The sequence below is a fragment of the Hoplias malabaricus genome, chromosome 8 (genome assembly GCF_029633855.1).
Source record: "Hoplias malabaricus isolate fHopMal1 chromosome 8, fHopMal1.hap1, whole genome shotgun sequence".
Taxonomy (NCBI): domain Eukaryota; kingdom Metazoa; phylum Chordata; class Actinopteri; order Characiformes; family Erythrinidae; genus Hoplias; species Hoplias malabaricus.
The window spans coordinates 36,320,752-36,345,605 of record NC_089807.1 but is presented as its reverse complement, the minus strand read 5'-3'; the positions used below and the strand labels follow the sequence as shown (position 1 = coordinate 36,345,605).

The window sequence follows — 24,854 nt, the reverse complement described above, 5'->3', positions numbered from 1 at the left end:
TGTGGCAGCAGTGAAGTGATGATTCTGCCTCCCTCCTGACCGTTAGTGAGCCGTTGTGAACGGTGTGTTCTCTTCTAATGGCTTCTCACTGCCGTTACAGTGAGAATCTCATTAAACGAGCATTAAAATGTAGGCACGATGTGGATGTGTTACTGTGAGTCACATTGTTACTGTTTTGTCTGTTGACTGCATTTTTCTTTGAATCACATGTGAATCTAACAAGAAAATTTCAGACTATTTCTATTGGGTTTGTAGATGCACAGTGCTGCTTTATGAGAAATATTTTCATTATAATTCATACATTATCTGTAACCCTTATCCAGTTTATGGTCGCGGTGGGTCCAGAGCCTACCTGGAATCTTTGGGCGCAAGGCGGGAATACACCCTGGAGGGGGCGCCAGTCCTTCACAGGGCAACACACACCCACACACTTACACCTATGGACACTTGAGTCGCCAATCCACCTGCAACGTGTTTTTGGACTGTCGGAGGAAACCCACGCGTACACAGAGAGAATGCACCAACTCCTCACAGACAGTCACCCAGAGCGGGAATCGAACCCACAACCTCCAGGTCCCTGGAGCTGTGTGACTGCGACACTACCTGCTGCACCACTGTGCCGCCATTTTCATTATAATGCAAAATAAAATTTGTTTCAAATTGTGCTTTCAATACTTGCTTAATGCATTATATCTGAGAATGAAAAAAGTAGTGTTTGCAGTGGTTAAATCCCCCACATTCACTGCCTACGCTGAAATCTCTGTCTTGCTAACTTTATCAAGTCCAATTCGTCACATCTTTATCACTGGCTTTGTTTTGCTTCATTTAACATGTGCTTCTCATTCTCATTCAAGTTTTTTTTTTTTTTTTTTTTTTTTTTTTTTTTTTTTTTTTTTTTTTGTAATCAAAACAAGTCTTGCATTTATACTTAACTGATTGATTATATTTATAATGACTTAGAGCTGGCTAGAAGTGTGCGCAGGGCATTTCAATATTGATTCATCTGCAGAATTGAATTATTATTGTACTTTTGACCATATGACCTTCATCATAGCATCAGAAAAGGGCAAAGTTATCATTCATTATGGAACTACTCATTTTAAACCCCACCATCTGTACTGATGCTCTTAAAATCTTAATTCAACGTATAAAAAAGGTTGTGAAGCACATAGTAAATTCCATTTGAGCAACTGCTGGAACTTTGAAACGATTCCTTTCTGGTTCTTCTGCCTCAAAGGCTGCGGAGGCTGGAGCAGTCCAGTGTGGACATGGTATCTGATCAATAATGTTTTTGTTGTGTATGGTATTGGAATACTTGAGCACAGAAATAAAAACAGTTTGCAGAGACAAACCCGCTAATGCTGGGTGATGTTAATACAGGCTTTCTCTTGGTATTATTTTGACTGTGCCACTGTATCACAGTATTTATATGACATTATTGAATTAATGCCTTCTTAGTCCTATCCATCTGTACTACATGAATGTATTAGAGTCTGACAGCTTGTTCTGATTGGTCGTATTTGTTCCTTTTTAAAATGACACCAAAGGTAACCTTATACAATAATGTAGACGTTGACCAGACAGAAGGCAACTCTCCGGACAGAAGATGTTATTTTTAGCATTTTTAAGATTTTTTAATTATTTTTGCTGGAAGTTGAATAGCTAGAACATTATTTATTTATTTATTTTTAATACAAAAATTAAATAAGTGGGTATGTGACTTAAGCATGTGCTCTCTACATTTAACCCAATCCGTGCACCAAAACACACACACACACAGACCTAGCCATGGTGCCGGGGGAGCAGTTGGGGGTTTGGTGCCTTGCTCACCTTAAGGGCACTTCAGTCATGACCTTAATTCAAATCAAATGAAATCAAATTTATTTGTACAACTGATGATGTCACAAAGCAGCTTCCCAGAATTCCAGTGAAGACAATGTTTTGACATAAAATGTAATGCATCTATGCATCCAAATTTTAAAGGAAAAAATATGGAATGTTTTAGGAATGTTTACAGAGACATGCTCCTGAAATACAGACATTTTATACTATTTTCCAGTGTGTGTGTGTGTGTGTGTGTGTATAATGTCTGCTTCATGATTGTAAAAAGAGATAAAAAACAAAAAAAGGAACTTAACATTGTGACCATTTCCAATGTTTTCATGTGTTTACAGTTGACGGCGAGATCCCTACCAGCCGTGCAGTCAGACGAACGTCTCCAGCCTCTGCTCAACCACCTCAGGTAACTGCCTTCATTAGAGGCCTTTTCAGCTGCTCTGCTCTATTATTTATCATCTCGGTGTGGTCATTAGTGTCACCTTTCATAAGTCAAGCAGCCTGCTGCAGTGTCGGAGTAAAGTAATGCGAGGTTGTGTTTTCGTTTGGAGCCGAATTATTAGACGAAGAAAATGACAATTATCATCACTTGCTAGCTCCTGGAGATTTTTCAGAGATGCGGAATGATCCTAGAATAGTATCAGTGTCCACAGATGATTGTCTAAAAATGATTGTACAGCTGGTTAGATTTGACTGATATTTCAAACTGCTGTTTTGACACGTTTCTTGTACTCGGGAAGAGCAGAATTTTTATGGGAAGGCAGGGCTAAAACCCAAATATAATGCCTACATTTGATGTATTAATTTAAGGTGCATCCATTGTGGACGTTCATATACATTTTTTCACGCACTATTTGTGTAACCTGGTGTATTTGCCATCTCCATAGGAATGCTTGAAATGAAATGGGAAATTCTGCAGCAGCTGCAAGCTCTGAGCTTAAGGTCATCAGAGGAACTCCAAGGAATATAAACGCCCAGGGGTAGACAGTAGCACAGAAACATTGGATCTGCAGATGGGGCAATACATTGAATATACTCGATATATAGTGGCGGCCATATTGTAAATATTGTGTAAAAACTGTTGGCAAGAGACGCGCTCAGTCTTTTTGGTTCTCTCACTGTTTCCAATGACTCTCTTCTGTTCAGAGACACAAAAAGAATCCATCCAGACCACTCTTCCAAAACCATGTCTCACACACTCACCAGGGAAAGGGAGAGAGCCTGGAGAGAGAGAGAAATGAAGCGCCAAGGCGACATGATACATGTTAAACTGAGAGTATCTGTGTGTCTGGACATCTTTGTAAGCCTGTAATTATATCTTAGAATATCATTTTTCTGTTTTTATACTAAACTTAAAAATACTGAGTTTAATTTGGCTCCCTTATACAAAAGCTTCCCTGGTTCACCCTAAAAACACAGCTGTAATATTGTGACAGCAATGGAGCTGAAGTGGAACTGCAGCAGCATTAAAGTAACACTAGGTAATAATTTTATCTTTAAATTACAGTTCCCAAATCATTGTGATGCTACACTGACCTGTGCTAGGGAAAACAGAGCCACAACCATTGCATTATGAAACATTTGAAGACGGGCGGGAAACCACCAAACCTTCCTCCCACTGCCCTTAATTTCAGGTCAATGCTGTAAATGCGAAAAATATTCTGCAACTGTAGGGGAATCCGGGAGTAAAAATACTAAATCTGGAAAATTTGAAGGATCCCACTTAGAAGAATTATATGAATCAACCCATTTTGTTTAAAGGGATTTGGATGTTATTTACTTTATTATCACAATTTCGTTCACATATCAGCCTCTCTCTCTCTCTCTTGCTCTCTTTCATTGCTGATGGCAGAGGCATCTGGAGTAGTTTTAGACAATGAAGAGAACTCCAAATGTTGAAAAGCATGAACCGAAATGAGGATATCGCTCTATTCCTGCTCCATAGGTGGATGATGTAGACTTATGTTTTGCTGTTTCGGCTCACTTAAAGGCTAAGCACCACTTAATAGACCTCCATGAATATTTCACATTATTTTAGTTACTGACATATATAAGTATGAATTTAAATGAAAATAGCAGCTTAATTTGCTTTAAAACTGACCATTTTTTTTTTAAATTGACGGAAAAACCCGAGCTCACTACGAAAATTCTTGAACGCAATCGTGACGTCACTGGTGGACAACAGCTGAACAACGCCGCGGTAAACACCGTTATGACTGACTGTTATGACAGTATCTAGCTAGCTAAATAACCAACATTATTAATGACAATAGCCTAGCACTAAGCTAAACTCGGGGTAACTAGAGGTACCGTTATTCTTGTAAATGTGATCGAAGTCGAACTCGAATTCATCCGACACTATAAACCTCCGTAATGCAGCTACGTAGCTGAGTATAATCTGAGCCACCGAGTTTAGCAAGTCAAGCTAACGTTAACTAACACCAACTAAAACAGGCGAAGTGAGTGTCCTTACCCTGTTTACCTCCATGTTACAGAGGCTCTTGAACACCTTTCGTTGGTGTCCTTACATGCCCATATTGTTGGAAAAGCGCCAGTGAAATGAGCTACAGATAACGGAGTGAGCGGATGGTCCTTTCCAAAGTGCCCGTTTAAAGTTGACAAATTTAGTCCATTTTCTGGATATTTTGGGATCTTTGGGCCATTTGTGCACAGATGTCCCACTGTACATTGAATTATTGTAGCCAAAAACAACACACCTTTTCGTCATTTTGCATTAAATTAAGTGCAACTTCTAGAGTTGTTGTCCACCATCTACGTCACAGGCAAGACGCCTATTAGAGTTTCCCAACACCGTTGGGGGGGCAACGGTCTTTTAAACCTTATTCCTTGAATTAGTAAGAAATAACATGTTTTCTGACTATCAATAAACACAAGTTAGGAACTCAAATTCCACTGTATTTATTTGTTTGACACTTTCATAGAGCTGGTGCTTAGCCTTTAAGGTGGAAAAGTCTCAGAACTCTGGAGATGTCTAACTGCATTACTGAAAGTGCTACAAACCTTAACTCAAGTTACAAATGAGTTTCTGTGGTAATTCATACATTGAATATAAACAGACAAGTTAAACTACATCCATGTACAAACATCACAGCTTCGGAATGTAAGCAACCAGAGAGAACTGTGATGGCTACAGTCATAAATGTGCTCTTTAAAGTGCTCTTTGTTGTCTACAGCTAAACTTTCAACATCAATACTTGACCTCATAAATGCTTTCATGGCTGAAAGATGTCTGATACACATTGAAATGTTCCAGCTTCCAGAAGAATAGAAGCTCTATCAAAGGGGACCAATCTATCTACTTTACCTGTTATTAATTATTAATTAACTTCAGAAGAATGGCTGAATTGGTTGTTTTTGATAAATATAGTGTTTTCCCACTTTAAGGATTATCCAGGTGGGTTCAGTCCAGCTTATCACTTTTTATAAATATTACTGTATGCTTCTGTATCAGCAGAAACAAATCTGTACATGACACATCAGAAATCAGCATCGGAGAAGAATTTCCATTTTTATTTATTGATTTATTTATTTATTTTCCCTTTACATTCTCTGCCAGTTCTCTCCAGAGGTTAGTTGTAGGTACGTTCCATCTCGGAGTCTGTTGTCTGACACTTCCTCTGAAACTCATGAAGCCGATCACCACATCTTTTTCAAACCTCCTCCCACGCTGCATCACGAAGCAGCTCAGCTCATAGAGCAGACGCCCTCGATTGGCAAGCACATCTATCTCTATTGACAGGCGCAGAACAACTCCAGAGTCCTTCTCAACCAATGAGAACACAGTTGTTCTCTTGTAGCTCTGTTGGGAACGTTCTCTGGGCTGTGCTGTCCCGCCCACCCATGCTGCAAAAAACATGGTGGTTAATATGTATTTGCACAAGCAGTAAATGACATCCTTGCCTTGTTCTTTTCTCTTGTTTTCATTTGACTCTTTTGTTCTTTCATTCTGATGTATTCCGTCAGTTTTGTGCATGACCTCAGCACAATGTCGGTGATTCATCCTGGCCCCTACACATGTAAACGAGGCTGTGCTGAGTGGTCCTGGCCCGCAGGGGATGCAGGTGTATATTAAAGCCCTGCCTCGAGCTCGTTCGCCTGCTACTGCCTCGCCTGCCTGGCTCGACTGTGTCCACAGTTGAGTGTGTTTTGTCCGTCCTCTCCTCTCTTTTTTTTGTAGAAGAAAGGAACAATGGCAGCATGCCTGACTGGCACCACAGCCTGCAGCCATTTCATTTGCCTTCAGATAGCCCCCTGAATGCCGCCGCTTTAATTGGATGTGTCTGGTGAGAGCACAGAGGCAGCGGTTGTGGCAGTGATTTTGTGCTCTAAGGTACTTTTGCCGTGTGTCATCACTGGTCCGGCTAGATAAGACGCTTGCGAGGCCAGTGTGACCCTGAGCGGTGTGAGGACGTGCCCAGTTGTGGATTCAGTGGCGGGTTGTCCTCAGAACGGTAGACTGGCAAGGACACCCTCTTTCATAATATTACATACAGTCTGAGAGCAGTCAGACGCTAAGATTTTTATAGGGAGCTGTATGGTGCAGAATTCGTGGACAGTGGAGAGTGTAGCTTGGAAGAGGTCCTGGCATGAGATCAAATATGAGCAAGAATGGAGGTTTATCACTAGGGAATGCCGGGATAAATATGATATTCATGATTACACATGGAAATTGATGCATAAATCTAAACATAGATTGACATGTTAGTTTATATTATAATATTTGTATCCAATTTTCATTTTCACAGCACTGTTCTGAAATCAGTGGGGAGGGGTGGGATAGAGGGTGGTCTCCTCTTTTCCAAAAGTTACATAGAGCAGTTTCTGCAGTCATGAGCAAAGACAGAGGCTCTGTTCCCTTTATTTACAGGTCAGTGGAAAATCTTAGTGATTCTGAATCTGTACTTTTATGGTAAATAAATTGCATAATGCTCTTTATATATCAGTTTACCTTGCACCCCACGCTGAAGTCAGTACAGTAATGGTGGTTTGCGTTTTTAAAGAAAGTTGTTTTCCCGTCAGACTGCAACCACTTAAACATATCACATGTGTCTTAACAGTGTTCTGTTTGTAGTTCATTGTCTTGAGATGTCTGTGGCCCTGTGTCTACGATGCCTGATTGGGATTTAAAAACCGCTTGTTTTTCTCTACTGAATGTCAGGCTGTGATTATGCTGTGTACTTAATCTCCCAAGTGCTGCAGCACAGTATCTCAATGTGTCATTTGTCTTTCATGTAAAGGGGAAATTGCACCCAAAAGTCGTATTTTTCATGTTTGGATTGATTGACCGTCACTGATAGTCTGCGAGCAAAGTGTTTTCATGCTGCTGTGTTTACCACGATAGAGAATTCTTCTTTTCTGGGTTTGAATTGCAAGATATGTCAAAAAATGCTTCGACTGGTGAATCTAAAAATGGATTCCTGGAGCAGTCTCCCTGAGTATCTGTGACAGTTGGGTCAAATACGCATAATAAAAAATTGATTTTTAAGGAAAGTGTCCCTTTAAGAGAAAGCTCTTGGCGTACATGATCCACATCTTTACGTGTGTAGTTACAGGCTGAAATGCTGTAATTATTTTTCTTTTTTTCTATTGCAGCCAAGCCTACGTTGGTCAAGATTACAGCATCCAAAAGAACATTGGAAAGGTTTCCCTGGAACAGATTGATTCAGTGAGTACTCAATGGGACATGATGAAATTCAAATGGAATAGAAATGCACACATTAGCATGTTTGACATCTCCACCAAGCGGGGCAGTTGGCCATTGACGTAATCTGACACTTTTGGCCTCTGATTTTTCCAGCTCGTTTTCTTCCACGTGGTTTTTGACCGCCTAAATTCAGTACGTGTACAAATACACCAGTGAAAGTCACACATTTAACAGGTCGAAGTGTAGTAAACACTGTATTATGAGCGCTCACTGTTGTAGTGGGGCATGTTGTGTTTTGGTGGGCGTGAGCCGACGTTTCGGGGAGGAGAGCTGTATGCGCAGGGAATTGTGTGTTGCCTCTGTTTATGTTGTCTCTCTCTCCATCTCGGAGGCGATTGCTGTTCCAATTAAGTGGCCTGTCAGCACATGCAAATTTTGTCCTTCAGTTTTTCCTTGTGTATAGGCATGTTAAAACGGAGGCACAGGGATCTCTTGAAATTAGCACCTTTTCACAATAAAAAATAGAAGATTGTGTAGCTTGGGAATGGCTCCCTTTGCTCACAAAGCTATTCTGTCTCTCTCACTGTAAACAAGGCCAACGCAAATCTCTTTTTTACGGTAAATCTCGTATTTCATTGTTTACAGTGATGTAGTAATGGCCACCAACATCAACATCCATTATCTGTAACCGCTTATCCAATTTAGGGTCGCGGGGGGTCCAGAGCCTACCTGGAATCATCGGGCGCAAGGCGGGAATACACCCTGGAGGGGACGCCAGTCCTTCACAGGGCAACACATTCACTCACACACTCACACCTACGGACACTTTCGAATCGCCAATCCACCTGCAACGTGTGTTTTTGGAGTGTGGGAGGAAACCGGAGCACCCGGAGGAAACCCACGCGGACACGGGGAGAACACACCAACTCCTCAAGACAGTCACCTGGAGCCAACATCAACAATTTTTATTTTATTTATTTATTTAACATGCGTACATAAATAGACTACACTGCAGAATATTTATAATAATATTCATTATTTTTGCCCATGTCTCTGCAAACTAAGTAACATTTAGGTTAATGAACAGTGGCTTCTAACTTTTGAACATCAACTATATGCATACTACCAGTTGTACTGTTGATGAACAAGTTCATACGGTGTTTTGGGTTTATTTTTTATGTTTTTTTAACTGTACAATACATTAACCGAAGGTTAACTTTGCCAGTAATAATATCTGGATCTCCCTTCATACCTCCATCTCACCCTCTTATCAGCTCTCAGCCAAATCCTTCCCTCCTTGCATGAGGCAGCTCCACAAGTCCTTGAGAGAGAACCACCACCTGCGGCATGGCGGCCGTTTGCAGTACGGCCTCTTCCTCAAGGGCATCGGCCTCACCCTGGACCAGGCTCTGCAGTTCTGGAGGTCGGAGTTCATCAAAGGCAGCGTGGATGCTGATAAGGTAAATGAAACTACGCTCGTCCTCATCTGTCACTCTTGCGGAAGGAACCTTTTGTTTCCGGCCTACTTCTTCTGTTCCGTTCTGTGGTGCTGTTGTAGTTTTCACTCTTTGTCCTTCAATAATTGTCAAGTAATGAAGGTCACTCAGACAGATGAGCGCTCTCATACTGATGGTGATGCTGGAAATAATTTGGTACCCTTCCTTTGTGTCTTTAATTACAAAATTCTGAAGAATGCACTTTTTTTTTCTTTCGTTCTTTCCTTTTTCGTGTCTATGGTACATTTAACAAGAAAATTACGCTCCCAAGCTGAGCCCTCCATTTCTCTCCTGCTCTCGCTCTCCGAGTGAATGTTTATTCCCAATTGCTTCTCAATCAAGGAGACGCTAATGAAATTCACATCCTTACCTGAGAATGCCTGTCCTGTTGGGGACACATTTGAATATAATCAGTTGTCTCACGAGAGTCAAGTGCTCAAATACCGAGTGCAGAAACACCCTCCCCCACATCATTTGTGCAGAATTGCTCTCTGGCTTCTTCAACTGCCCAATGACTGAATTTTATTTATTTATATTTCCCCCCCTCCTTGTTTCCTCTGGTGTCTCTGCTTGTCAAATTCAACAGAAATCACATGCAGCCCTTATCTGGTGCCAAACAGTTAATCTCATATGGTGGATTCCTGTGAGGGAACCATGGTGGGGCTTCCCTTTGAGGAAAGTGCTTTTGCGGGGAAATGTTAATTGACAGAGTGGTGCTGATTTAATGATTTTCTTGTTTCTGCTGTTTGCTTTCAAAGGGTTGCTTCATGTTATATGGCTCCAGTCTATGTACAATTTTTTTTTAAATTTTTTTAATTTGCTTTTACCTTTATAATCTAGATCATTCAATGGACAGCCCTTGTGTAACTGTGAGGGACTGCTGAATTAGAGCTAGAATAACTCCACACAGCTTTGCCTAGCTTCAGCAGGCGGGGATTAAACAGACTTTAAGAACTGCAGCACCGTGGAAAGAAATTTGTTTGGATTCCTAGGCAAGATGCAGAGAATTTATTAACATTTCAAGGGGACTTTTCGTATGCCTTTTAAGCAGTGAATCAGGTTTATGCCTATACTTTTCATATACTACATTTGTACTTTAATATTGTGTTGCGCTTGTATAATTTATGGATTAAGGGAACATGATATGGTTTTAGGAGCACTGTGAAAGAAAACAAATACCACAGCGAGGTTGTTTTCTTTTGCCATTTCTCCCGCCCCCCGAGCTGTTTTATCTTATAAATGAACATAATATTCAGCTAAATGCATTATTCATGGTTTAGTGCACACTGAATGCAGCATGTGTATTGAACAATACAGTCCTAGTAAATGCTGTGATGGGCTGTTGCTTTCGACTGTGAATGGAGGTGAATATCTGCACCTGAAGTAATCTAAAAGGAATAAACCGCACAATAGATCTGTCTATTTCTGCACACACTGCACTTCCCTTCGCCATCTATGAAATGGTGTGCAATTTTCTGTGACAACATTGTAAAGGCGAAAGGGAGACAAATTAAGGTCGTTTTCGACAGAATGGTGCATTTCCATTTTGGCGAAAATAAGATGTCACTTTGCGTGACAAAAGCAATGAATGAGGATCAAGAGGACAGCAAATTTGGAATGTGTTTCTGGGCCCCACTCAAAAATAAGACAACAAAATAATCGCAAACACCTGCATCTTCCAAATACAGAGTGGCGTCTATAAGTAGACAGACTGCTGTCCAGTTGTGTCTCATTGTTCTACAGCAACTCTTCCCTAGCCCCCTTTTAATGGGGAAGGCGTTTATTATAAAAACTGCGGTTACTATTAAGACACCAAAATACCACACAGTTTGTTCTTTGCTTGAATGTTAAAGCTTATGATATTGATTCTGATGTGTTAGAGCTTCATTAGAACCAAACTACAGAGCTTTATTAAAACACTTCCAAGGTCCAAGTACAATGCTGTGTTAGCAAATCTTAGTCTCTTTAATATGAAACTTTCATATTAAAGTTGGTGGCTAGACAGAAAGAGGAGGTATCCAGCCTACATAAGGAAAGACCCGCACCCCCGTGAAGAGGAAAAGCAATTACATTTTCTGGAGAAATAGTGTCCTTGAGCTGTGTCAGTATTTAAGCTTTCTAAGCACCCGGTATCACTGCTTCTCTGCTCTACCACTATGCAAACCCCTCACTGCAGACGCCTATAGTAAGCTGCCCAGGCTCGAGACTGTGGGGCTTAATGTACATATGAATATTACAGAGAGGGTACAAGAGATCATCTGCATCTCTGCTGCTGAAACATATGCAGCTCAAAGGTGTCTGATCTAATGGCCTAGAGAGTTCCATAGGCCTTGGTATAATATTTGGTGCACCCTAGGGCGAAAGGAGTGTACTCCAAGTTCCAGTAATTGTGAAAAATTGTAAAACAGTCAGTAGGGGCCTCCAAATGATGTTAATGCCTTAGATGTTTAAGGCCTGATAGTCCTAAGCCTCTTTCATACCTCAAGGTTCAAGAGAAACTCTGAAGTATCCGGTCCGGAGATGTCCCGGAGTGGTATTTTCAAAACTTCAGCACTCTGGATATATCTGGATAGCTCCTCTGGTTATACTCCGGACATTTCTGGGTTACCATGAGTGAAGAGGCTGTAGATACCCGCTCTCTGCCCACAGTGCAGGCCAGCATGGGCATCTGTCAGCTGATGTGACAGGTCTGGACAGTTTGTGTTCTCTTTTGATGCACTAAACACTGTAGTGGCGTTGCACGGATGGCAGGTTTTGTTTGTTTCTTTGTTTGTTTGCTTTTTATTCCCTTCACCCATTCATTTTAAATTTCTGTTGACAGAAAACATGACACTGGGACAGTTTTGTATTTAAGAAATTAAATAGAAATTGTCCTTATAGGCAAACCTGTTCACTCTGTGGCCAACTTCTCCTGGCAGTGATTTCAGGTCATACAAGGCCAGGCTCCTATATCTTTGAATGGAGAGAGACCAAAATACTCTAAACTTAAGCTCAAATTACAGTTTCATTTTCACTTTCAAAGACATTTTAAATAACTGATGAAATTTCACAAAAAAAAAATACATGACACAACTTTGGCTGAGTAATGCACAGAAAACGTGATTTTAAAAAATTATATATATTTATAATTACAGGAGGTCCTCTGGTTACGTCAGTCCCGAGTTACGATGTTTCGTGGGTACGACACATCTCCCATTTACTGTATAAAGCCTTGTATGTAAAGCCTCGACCCAAGTGGTTTTGTGTCGTAAACGTCGTAACGCGAACTTCGTCTTTGGTGTTGCGCGGCGGAAGAATATACGGTTACCTGGCTCGGGACCGAGGAGGTGTTAGGATAGGATAAGTGCGTACAGTATGTACGTATGTTCCGACTTGCACCGAAAATTGGTTGACGCGACGTAGGAACGGAACAACGTCGTAAGTCGAGGACCCCCTGTATATATATATATATATTATTATTTTTATTTTTATTTTATTTTTTAATTTTTTTGGGGGGGGGGTTCTTGTTTCTCCAACAGTGGCCCAAATTCATCCACCGTCGTCCATGCACGGTATATCAACAAGCTGATTGGCTCATGCGTTGTTGAGCATTACGAAAACTCTCATTCATATTTCAACAATTGTCCAGTCTTCTTATTTATAATGGTCTCTGGTATAAGTCAGAGTTTGACGTATGTTAATTAATCTGAAAATGTAATTAATAACTTTTGAAAGGTGGTAGAAGTTTACAAACTGATTCAAAGTCATTTCTTTTAATAAACTGAAAGAAATCCTTCACATTTGGTTGCTGATACTAACTTAAAGTAGTAAACTTCTATTTAATGTATGGAGAGAAAACGATTTAAAACAAAAGCTGACTACCTTAAACCGCGAGGTGTGTATAACAAACAATTTCTTTCATATATTCAAATGCCTTTATTTTTATTATGTTGACAGACCTCATTTATTTTTGTTGATTCTAGCATTATGAAGTCATTATATGAGAGCAGCTTGAGAGATCTGCCGGCTTTCTTTTCTCCAATTGAGGGTGTGCAGCTATGTTACCTTCCTTCATTTTCCCTTGAGACCCGAGCAGTGCTCTTAAGCACCAGACATTGGCCATGGCCCACAGCTGGCGAGAAACATGCTTCGAGTTCAAAGAAGCGCTTTTGCTTTGACTACTGCTAAGCCACTTTCACAGGCTCAAAAGCAGTCGCAGGGTGTCTGTTTACCCCCGCTCCCCTTTCCTTGCCCCCTGTCCATGCCACAAGTCAGGGGAAGGGAGGGTGATGGAGGAGGGAGAACACATCCACACAAACACATTCTCAAGTGGTCATGCACCACCACTCACAAAAGTGCCCCATTTCCAGGGTGGCTGCACCCCCTCAGCCTGCCCTCTCAGGTGTAACCCAGCCAGCCCCCACGCTCCAGGAGGATTCCACGTTCCGTGCCAGAGGCCGGACTGATGTGCAGCAGGCAAGCTGCGGCTCTGTGAGTGATGTATGTTGGTGTCAGGGACAGCAGACCGCAAGAACGGCCCCATTAACATTCTAGCATCGCTGGCAAAAAAGAGCCCCCAGCAGCACCGCCCAGTCTGTTCACCACTACATGTGTATAGATTGGAGAGGTGGTGGAGGCAACATTTTCGAGCTTCACAGTGCCTTCTTGTTTCTAAGACATGTACGCCATAGAGGTGTGCCAAGTGAGAATTCCCATTTCTTTACAGTAACTCTGGCCATGTATTTTTCTTTTGGTTCATTTGTTAGCACTATTTCAGTGCTCATAGGTGTCGGACACTTTGGACTCTAGAGATAGCAGGTTCCAAGTCAAGTTGTATTCATTACCAGCTTCTGTTGAGCTGATTTTGGCCTTTATATGCCATAATTCCCAAATTAAAACATATATCTCGATTTTTGTGATTTTTAAATTACTACGTCGTTTGAGCATGGTCATAATTCAGAAATGCTGCCAAAAAAAAGGGGTAAGCCATAGAGTTTAACATTTATATGTTCTTATTAGACCTGGTTACAGTGGAAAATAAATACATTTGCGTGGACTAAATATGAATTTTTATTTACTTTAGTTTTAGTTTAGTTTTTAGTTTAGTTGTTACACTGAAAGTAATAGGCAACAATTTAGCACAATTTGTTGTACATAAACATGCTAAGGCAGTTTAGTGTAGGTGCAGCAACATTCAAATAATGAGTGAGTGGACTTACCTGAGTGAGAGAAAAAAAACAAACAAAAAAAAATCTCAAATAAATGTAATATGTCTATTCTGATTTGGCAGATTTGAATTCTTGACAGATTTGGACACTAGAGCAGAATTTTTCTCTTCATATTACAGCATTTTTACTGTTCTCACACTCACTGACACACAAATACATGCCACAATTTAGCACGTGTGACATTTTTTTTTAATGAGCAGAATTTTGTTCTCGCCTAGATTTCTTCACCTTTAAGACGAAAGAAGAACACATCTTTTCCATATCCAACTTCCTTCTAGGCACGTGCTATAAATCTGCAGTGTGTTCATTATTGATTCTTCTAGACGTTGACTTGGTGTGAATAAATAATGACTAAATCCATGGCTTCTGTTCAACTGTTGGGTTATGACATCTCATAAATATTGCACTGAGTCTCGGTCTCATAATGCAGCCGTTCCATATCAATGGCCAGTGCCTTGTTCTTTTCTGGTTTGTGCTGTAGGCCAGGGATCGGTAGCCCTCTGTGCTCCTCTATGGCTAAACGGCTAGTGTTAACAGTCATTTTGATTGAGCACGGACAAGGTGAGGTGCACCAGGTTGAAACTCATTAGACTTGCTCACGCAGGCTGCAAAGATATGCTCTCGACCGCCCAGGGGAAATCTGCTTATTCTCGGTTAATATTTTTTAATTCTTGACTTTTCAGTAGAGGTAGAGAAATCTGGGCACAAATGACTTTTAAGCAGTGCTCTTGCGATCTTTTTTTTTTTTTTTTAAGCATAACACAGCAGATGTTCACAGCTTGTGGAGCAGGTGCTAGTGAGTTCTCTTTAAAATGCATCACAAGTAACAGAGCAAAGGGCTTCTATCCAGCAACACTTCACTCTCTTAGGGATAACAGCATGTTCTTCTGAAAATAGTAGGAGCCTTCAACATAAGCTTATTTCATTTCAATTTAATGGTAGTTATGGATATGTTTGATTGAATCATTCATTTATCAAATTAGTACATTGGCTCCAAGTCATGGCCTCAGGTTTGTGGTCTTAGTCTGAAGCGAACACATAGACTGTCCATGGCCACACAACACCTTTTATTGGGTTTTAACAAAGTAACATTTTGGGAACATACAGCAGCCAAGACCCTGTGCCTAATAACACTTCCCTGCTTTGAGAATTTAGAAATTGTACACATTGTACAAAAAAACAACAGCCTTTTTTAAATTTATTAAAGCAAATCTGCCCGTTCAAGTACAGATAATCAGACTTTTTTTACAGTGTCAAAAATTGTTGTGCTGTTTCTCCTAGGAACCATGCATCAAGCTTTAAAACAAAGATGCAGTTTCTCTCAGTAAGTGATGTTTCAGCCACATCAAAAGGGTGAAAATATTGACAAAACAGCACATAAAACTCTTACAACACATCATCTCATTTGTGCTGAGATGAAGAACCTCAGAAGTAAGGCATATCTTCAGTACATGATAATGAAGCAGTATGCATATTTATAATTACAATGTGTCAACCTCTTTCACATGTAAAACGCATATTGACTTTTTTAAGGTTTAATTTTCTTTCTGACTGTAGGGTAATTACAGTGATGTATAGATGACGACACTGTTTCCTAAGAAGTGACAAGTACATAATATTTGAAAAGGTAATGGCCAGTGTTATTTATGAGCTTATTAACTACCCTGAGGCCAGTCATTGTGCTATACTGTAAAGTAAACTAATAGTTTGTTTCATAGAGTTAACAGGTCCATTTGAGGATGCAGTAGATGAAGGATTTGAAAGGAAGTAACTGAAGTACACAGACTTGGTTGGCTGAGGTATAGGGACATGGGGGGCCCGCACATGTATGACTAGTGGAAATAGGTGTTAGGAGATTTGTAGCCAAGTCTGCCACATCCTTGCTTGTGCAGTTCAGCATCAGTGGCTGGAAACTAAGGGCAGCTGTGAAGGTGTTATCAGAAGCAGCTGAAAGGTCTAGTCAGTGGTTGTAGATATGGAGAGCACAGACTATTTGGGGAACTACACTGTAGAGATGTTATTGTGGTCGTTTGGCGATGTAGCGCATACAGATCACATGGTACTGGTGGCACTGATCATGCATTAACGGTGCCAGTGGGGCTAGCTACAGCCTTGGTCACCAGGCAGGTCACGGTAGATTTATGGTTGTTGATGGTTAAGGGTATTTTATGTCTGTAATTTAGCTTGAAGGGGGGTGGGCCGGCGACACGGAGGTGTCGTAGGTTTAATTTAGCGAAACACCGAAGAACATATGTGCCTGTGTTATGACCCATGGGAAGAGCTGGTGATTCAGTGGGTGGTTTGGTTACTCATGGGCTGGCCACAATGAGTAACCTTAGTTGTTAAGGGTAGCTGGTTACTGATCAGATCATAAAGGATTTAAACAATGGGTGATAACAGGCCCTTTGTGAAGCTCTAATGGATTGGCATAGGACATTATTTCTGCAGTTCCTATGTGAAGTGGGTTATTACAGGATCATTAGAAGATACTCTTATACCACTTATAATTATTTATGATCCAGAAGTTAAAATAAAATAATAGATGACACAATACAATGGGTCAAAAACGCATTTTTTTTATTTCTCCAATATCAATGGTATCATTTTATTTCATTGTGTAGATCTCACTCTCAATAAATTATTCTAAAATGGAACACTTTAATGATCTTTAATGTGTTTTAGAACAAAACCCTCCAAATATTATTCCATTCCACAATCTGTTGCCACGTCTTTTCTCCATTGTAGTGCAATGTTTTACAGCTAAAAGAATGTCCATGTGATAAATCAAGTTCTAATATCAATGCAATCAAAAATGTATCAGGCCTTTACCATGTCATTAATCATTCATTTAAATTATATTCCTGAGATTCATCCATCTTTAATCAGTCTGAGATTTATAGAAATGTAGTTATGGACTAAATTATGGTTTAAGGGTATCTGCTGTTGCAAACTTTTCAGGCTTAATCTGTGGCAGAGAAACTACTCTTTTAGTATTTTCTTCCTCTGTGTATGACAAGTGAAAATGAAAAGCGAGTTTGACTTTCAGATGTTGTGAAATGCAGTGCTTTCTTGATCTCAAGTTAAGGCCTGCTGATTAAATATTCTCAGATAATGAAGGATAAACCTTTCAAGCGAAGTTAATCACTGGCACATCTCTTTCGCTGAAAAAAATGTCTCATGAGCAGAGAAAATCAAAAACGTGAATCTGAAGGGATAAACAGAGGAAAACTTGGTAAGATGTGAAACGCGGTTCATTGTTTCTTGTGATTACTGGCTTAGTCCTTATTGATCCTCACATTAAAGCTCCTTTTTTTGGGGCATTGCTGTGTTTTAGATAATTGCAGAGCAAGTAATCTTCATCTCTACTAAATTATCTCTGAGCTGCTTTGCTACTTTTAGTAGTGCCGTCTTTATCCTGTGCCTAATCATCCGGGTTTCACGCGGGGGGTGGAATTTAGAAGCTCGGGGAGCATTTGCATGTAAAACATTACATGAAAAGACAAAAGGAATTACAGTGCAATTTAACATTCTGCCAGTAACCTTTAAGAAGAGTGCATTACTGTTGGCTTATCCACCCATGCAGAGAAGAAGCCTTGAAGGATAGCCATGGAGATCAGGGCTTTAGAGAGTGAAGAATCTCTTTTTCTCCTCATTCTCAGATGAAACGGAGCACTTTTAGTGTTTTCTGCCAGCCAACCAGCATGCAGTCAGAAAGCTCAAACGTGTCTGCCGCTCGGAATGATGCAAATGAAGCCATTAAAATTCAAGAAGTACTTGCGGTATAATGTTCTAATGGTCTTAATGCATAATGGAAAATCACGGCCGCGCGTTTGTTACCAGATCACTTGCTCAGTGGGGTATGTAGCAGAATGTTTTAATTATTTTTAATTCATTTTAGATAACGGATCTGAAAGTATCTGTTGTTCTTTATGGTGTCACTTGTTCTAACTCTGTCTTCGATTGTCCCTCTGGGTCGGCGGTGACTGTAATTTATGACGACAACTTAGCTCCCCTCCCCAATGTCAGGAAGGTAAGTGGGGTACAAGAAGCTGTGGCTGTGACAAAAGTGGCTGTGCTGTTTCTAATGGCTCCCGTAATTTTAGCACCCCACCCCCTCACCAGCTGCCTGTTTAATTAGAGCGCTGGTCCCCCTGAGACTGAAGGCTCCTCTCATTTGCCGTATGGAGAGAATCGGGCCTCCTCCATCATCCGGCCCCTACCTGCTTGCCGTGTTTACTCAGCCAAGTCCACATGTCCCTCCATGACTTACCGGTGCTAATTGACAAAGGAGGAAAGAGCCAGTCGAGGATATATGGGTCAGGATGTGGGAAGGGGTTTGATGTATTCAGACGATGAACTAGTTAGAGGATATTTTCATTTTCTCGTCTCCTTTGAGCACATTTGTTTAATGTGAGGTTTATAGGATAATTTAAAGGTATAATTTATGTAATATTTTACCTTAAACCTACACCTTTAAAATGATTGTGATGCTTCATTTATTCTGGGCTCAGCACTGCAGACACTGCACTGTGTAACTTTTGAAGGAGGGGTAAGAAACCAATGCCTTCCTCCTCACCACTGATTTCAGTACAGTGCTGTAACAATTAATAACACTAGGGGAGTCTAAGATGGCAAAAAAAGCACTTACCTAGTGTTCCTTTAAGCGTTTATGTGTTATCATATAGGCCAGAAATAATTAAATCATTTCTGCATCAAGCTTGTCATTTAGCTTTGGCCTTGTCTCATCATTTTGGGCGTGGTATTACTTTTAAAAAGGACTAATTTCACTTATCAATGTGTTTAAGTCAGATTTCAGTCATAATGGGTATATTTATGCATGCATGTTGGTGCCAAAATGATTCTGCTGATGTTGGCTTACCTTAGAGATGACTCTGCTGTTGAGTAGAATAACCTGCAGGCATTGACACTGAACAAGGGGAGATTATAAGCACAGGCCTAAGGGCTTTGTGCAGACTCCATTATAAGCTGTTGTACAGAATGTATGTAGCTTATAGTTCTAGTTTTTGCTGGGGCTGAAAATGAATAGTTTTTGTATCAAAATCACAAGTTGAAAGAGTGTAGCTTTCAAACTGGAAGATCTGCGCTGTTAATTCCAGCCTACACATGTCTTAACAGGTTTTAAATGGGGGCCATTTTATCTTCTATAACAGATATTGACCAGTCAGAGGCAGTGTGTACATGACATCAACCATAAATAATTCCACAAAAAGGTTTTCTCATTTTAGTCACATAATTTAAGCCTCAAGCCAAATGTGTCCCGTAGTAAATATATAGGCAGCAGGATAGTGTTGCAGTCACACAGCTCCAGGGACCTGGAGGTTGTGGTTTCATGTCGTGCTCTGGGTGAGTGTCTGTGAGGAGTTGGTGTATTCTCCCTGTGTCCGCGTGGGTTTCGTCCAGGTGCTCCGGTTTCCTCCCACAGTCCAAAAACACAGGTTGGTAGGTGGTTTGGCGACTCAGAAGCGTCCGTAGGTTCGGTGTGTGAGTGAATGTGTGAGTGCGCATCTCCCTGTGAAGGACTGGCGCCCCCTCCAGGGTGTATTCCTGCCTTGTGCCCAATGATTCTGGGTAGGCTCCGGACCCACCGCCACCTTGAACTTGATAAGCGGTAACAGAAAATGAATGAATGAATTATAATTCTTAGAAATTATTTAACTCGCAATAACAATAATTGCAGTTAGATATTTTCCTAAAATAATTCAGCTGTAGTCCATGTGTAAAGAACAAAAATACATGGGAAATGTAGCATTGAGGATGAAGGGGGTTTAAAATGGGAGATATAGTGTTGCATATTACCACCTGGAAAAATAGCTCAAATTAATATTCGTTAAGAGGAAAATGACAAAAGGTATTTAATATTGACCTTTTTTAGGGCTAAGAAAGTCGTGTAGATGGCTCTTCAAGTCCGCTTTTGGTTATTGATTAAACCCCACAAATTTTGTTCCTCAATATTACAGTTTTAAAAGGTATTTTTAAAAAGAAATAATGTAATTCCTTTAAAGTGGCTTAGACGTAACTGCACCTTTGACTATCCCTCTGTTTCTACTGAGCCTTCCACCGCCTGCCTGTGGATTGAAATCCCAACACTGTAAGTTGGTAGATTTGGTTTATCAGGATTTATGATGTAAGAAACCCTGAATGTCTAAATCCACCAGATGTTTCAGAGCAGAAATATTCAGCCATGGCTGTAAATGCTTGTTTTGCTCTTAATGAATCTTTTAGCATTTAAACAACACCATCATGATATTTTAACAAGATTAAAAGTTGATTTTTTTTTCTCCTGAAGAGGGTCTTTCAGAATAGACTAACTACCTATAAACCCTGCTCTGTACTGCATTTGTCAAATAAAATTTTCATATAATTTGAGTTAAAAATATAAGAAATCTCAGGTGAAGGTTCAGGCACTCTGAAGCAAGATTAAAGCTCTGAGCAATAGATCATGGAGCAGCCGTGGTGATAAAGTTCAGCCGTATGGAAAGGGCATGATCACAGTGATGAATTGTCATACTCAAACCTCCATTTACTACTTTTACCTTATATGGTAAAAAGCATGACTAAGGGAAGTCTGGAAATACAGCAGCAAACAGAAGAAAATAAAGAAAAGAGAAATGCTTTTTGTGCTATTTAAAGTATAAAATGTAAAGAATCCTAATACTTCCTGTCCTTAGTTTCCTTTAGTTGCCTGAGCAGGTAGCTCGAGTGTATAGTTTAGGGCGGGAAATGCTTTTATCACAGGATTAAAAGCTTGTCCTTTGCCACAAGAACTGTTAATACATTCTTCAAATCTCTGATAACCTGAAAGGGGAATATTGCATTATGTTTAAACATTTTTAGAGCTACAATGGCATGAAATGATTCTACACTTCACTGGTAATATCACTCTTATGCCTCACTGAATATGTTTTCCACTGTGATAAAATGAAAGCTTTCAGAATTGGGGCTGCGCAATATATTGTTTGTTAATTTATCACAATACTGATATGACCAGCTTATTTATTTATGTATTAATTTATTTTTAATAAAATACAAGGTAATTTCACACAGATAGATATAGATAGAAGTGTGTGTGTGTGTGTGTGTGTGTGTGTGTGTGTATATATATTATTATTTTTATTTTATTTATTTGTTATTGCAAGGTGTACCTCATAATGTTGCAATAAGTTGTAATATTTTGTCCTGAGTGTATCTTCCATTGCTTTGTAATGTACTGGGAAGGGCAAGTATTCGCTGGAGCTGTAGCATTGTATACATCTGTACAAAGCTGTATTCTGGAGATAGTCAAGACGTTGTAAGATATTGTTTGGTTGAGCCTTTATTTTTCCCCTCTCTCCCCCCCATTGTCATAAGTTGCGTCTCTTCAGAGATTCCTTTTGTAAAGAGCCTTGCAGTGGCGATTAAATGGGAAGCGTTTTAATAGCATTAAGTTTAAGATGCACTGGGGCTAGTGCCACATCTCTGACAATGGCCTGTCTGCAGGCAGTCATGCTGAGATCCTGCTTCCATTTGAGGTGCATACAAGCACACAATAGGGATGATATGATTTGTTTATAGGTGTGTGTGTGTGTGTGTGTGTGTGCGCTTGCGAGAGCGCTTCTATTCGATTTCCTCTAGTGGCTTGAATCTTAGCCGCAGTCCCACAGGGCAGAGTATGAATTCAGTGAGCAGGGTTAGTGATCTGTTTTTCTCAGCCAAATACTAACCTAACACACTCGTAATCCCATCAATACAGCCAAAAGACTTTTGGGGGTTGAAGGACCTTTGAATGAACCTTGAGTGGCAGTGCTTTAAAGTGATCAGTAGTGTTCAGACATCAGTCTGTTGTGGAAGAATAACCGTGGGTAATTGATGTTTATTGGCTTTCCTGATTTGCAGTTTCATGGCATTTTTTTAAATAAAATATTTATATTTTAAAATATACCTAAAATAAGACTATAATTACAAAGGTTTTAAATGGTTAATAATTAGGCTGAAAACACATTAAAAGTCATTAAAAATTGAAAGTGTAATTCCAAGTCCATCTACACTTTTTAAACCTCATTTTGCTTTATACTGGTCTTACTTTTCTTTATTAGTCGACATTAAGCCTTTAACCATCAACCCATTTTTTTGTTAAAATTTAATCACCAAGTTTACATTTAGACATTTGATGACATATGACTAAATTCATATTTATTATCAGGTCTTCAGCTTATCAGTAAGTTATGACAGTTCCAGTATTATTAATTATCTTTATGGTGTTTACAACAAATGTAGTCCTATTTTAAAGTGGTACCTATATTTTTAACTATTAAATTGCAAAAGCTGTTACAGCTTAAGTCAAGATCACACTTTCATTAAACTTCTAGTCAAAAATATCCATATGTCAGATAAGAATATGTCGGATTTGATGATAACAGTGCCATATGAATACTGGCAACAAGTATGAAGCCGACCAATCATCATTTACCTTCTTGCCGGAGATCAAAAGTCACGGTGGAGGTGGGCTAAGAAACTGTCAATCATGGCTAAAGAAGAGTTGTGTGTGATGCTGGTGGTGCTGTGTTCCAAAAATAATGAAAATAAAAGATTGAGGACAAAGAGGACATTATGCACTGTCTGTACTTGAAGTTTTTTTTGAAGGAATGTGTTAACAGTCAAAAATGTTACATAAATACAGCTAGCTGCCAGGTTCACTGTAGGTCTCTAATGTAGGGAAAAAAATTGTCATTGTTCCCCCATACAGTTGCCACAGCTGTGTTCTTTTTTCTCCTCTCCATGTTTACATATATGGGCCAGATAGCACTCTATCCTCCTATTAAGCATCAGCATCGAGAAATATATCACAGGAAATGTCAGCTAGGAGCGAAAATACCAAAAAAAAAATTCCGACATTTTGTCAGGGTGTCATGGGGCTTCCCAGATACCACATTGCTTTTCATAGATTATGTCAAACTACACGGCCCATTCCTTTTTCCCCCCAATGCTGGAATGTCAAAATTGTGCTAAATTTGTGTGGTCTGATCACGGGATACGTTCAATATTTCCGTGTTTTTTTTGTTTTTTTTTTTTTTTTTTTTTTTTTTTCATATTGCATATTCATTCCTTACAGTTTTCCAGTGAATATTTGCTGGGATATGCTGCTTTAAACACCTCCAAAGTTCAGTTCAAGGAATTGGTTGCATTTTTTTAGCATGCTGAAAATTGAACAGCTATCACTATATGACAGATTTTGACCATTGTTTAGTAAATTCAACCTGGTGTTGTGTGTTTGAGTAGCACTCTGTAAGGAGTTTGTTGTGTCCTCGCTGTGCCTGTGTGGGTTTCCTAAATGTGCTCCAAATGAATTAATAAAAAGGAAGAACTCTTCACTTTTGTAGAATACTGTACATTGTGGCTGTCTGTACCTGAAGTTCTCTTTGAAGGAATGGGTTATGTCCAAAATATTACATAAATGTAGCTAGCTGCCAGGTAGAGCACCACCCACTTTTAAGAATTCCTGCTCTCTTTCATCAATTCAGGTTTGGTTCATATCTTCCAGTTGTGCAAATTGTTAAGAACAATTCCGAAGTAAAGTAGCTCTCAGGTTTAAGTAGCCTACAAGTCCCAATTTCCAGAAGAGTAGTGTGTCTTCCTGTATGATGTTGCTTCAGAACAGCTCGTGCCAGGAGCCTTTTTTACATGCTGCTGCAAATTCATGACCAATTACCTCGCCAATTTATTTTAGTCCGGATTTTTTTCCAAGCCTCGCCTCGGAATAGGTATGAAATGCCTCCGATGCGCATTTGCATACATTAAGGGAGCGGCTGTTGACATTAATACAGTAATTAGTTGCATTTTAATGAGCTCAGCATGTAGGAGGAGCGAGAAAGGCTGCTGCAGGTGACCCACGGACTGAGTGCTGGCTTTGGAGAGTGAATAACTAAGACTCTGGGCTGTGAACGAAAGAGGATTGTGGATATTTAACCGTATTTGGTGTCATGAGGTTCTGGTCTTATTGCATCATGGTGCTTGTGTGTCTTTTTAATGGAGCACTGTGGATAATGCTCATTCTTAGCAGATCAGACACAGTCTGGAAAAACTGGATTTAAACATAGGCTCAAACTTAAGAAAACTCTTAGGTTTGTGGTTTAAGGCTGTGTTTCTCCATCTCAAATAAAAGTTCTTCTCAAATGCCAATTTCCAGCAACTATATCTGAACTCGTATATTATTATTATTATAAAACAAGAGACTTTCTAAACCCATAAACCACTCACATCCTATTAATGTGGTAAAGCTGATTTTTATTGCCTCTTTAACTACAAGTCTGCGCGAAGTCACCTTGCCAAGTTCGCAGGTTTTATTATAGTAGTAATGGCCTCTGAGTGCACTGGATAAAGAACACTCTCTCACTCCCACTCCTGACAACCAACAGAGGGAGGCTGGATTTTCCGTTTGGGTGGCTACCAGAATGTATATTATTGGTGTATTGAGTTCACCACTGAGATTGAATGCAGTGACCCTCATCGAATGCTAACACTCTAATGGTTTCTTAAGCATATGCAATATTTTTCAAGCCAGGGAGTACGCACATTAGGGGTTTTTATGCAGGGAAATGGTTGTGTCGATTTCACATAAGGGTTTAGATTTGTATGATAATAGCCTTGAAGGAA

At 39.9% G+C, this 24,854-nt stretch overlaps 1 protein-coding gene across 3 annotated transcripts in view; it reads left to right on the top strand.

Annotated features, from left to right (window-relative positions):
• Window positions 1-24,854, top strand: part of prim2 (DNA primase subunit 2) — a 63,616-nt gene that overhangs the window by 23,789 nt on the left and 14,973 nt on the right. For all 3 annotated transcript variants that reach the window (XM_066679575.1, XM_066679574.1, XM_066679573.1), the window contains exons 8-10: window positions 2,175-2,242; window positions 7,450-7,522; window positions 8,776-8,961. In XM_066679575.1, coding sequence (XP_066535672.1) covers window positions 2,175-2,242; window positions 7,450-7,522; window positions 8,776-8,961 — 327 coding nt within the window. The remainder of the gene's footprint in view (window positions 1-2,174; window positions 2,243-7,449; window positions 7,523-8,775; window positions 8,962-24,854) is intronic.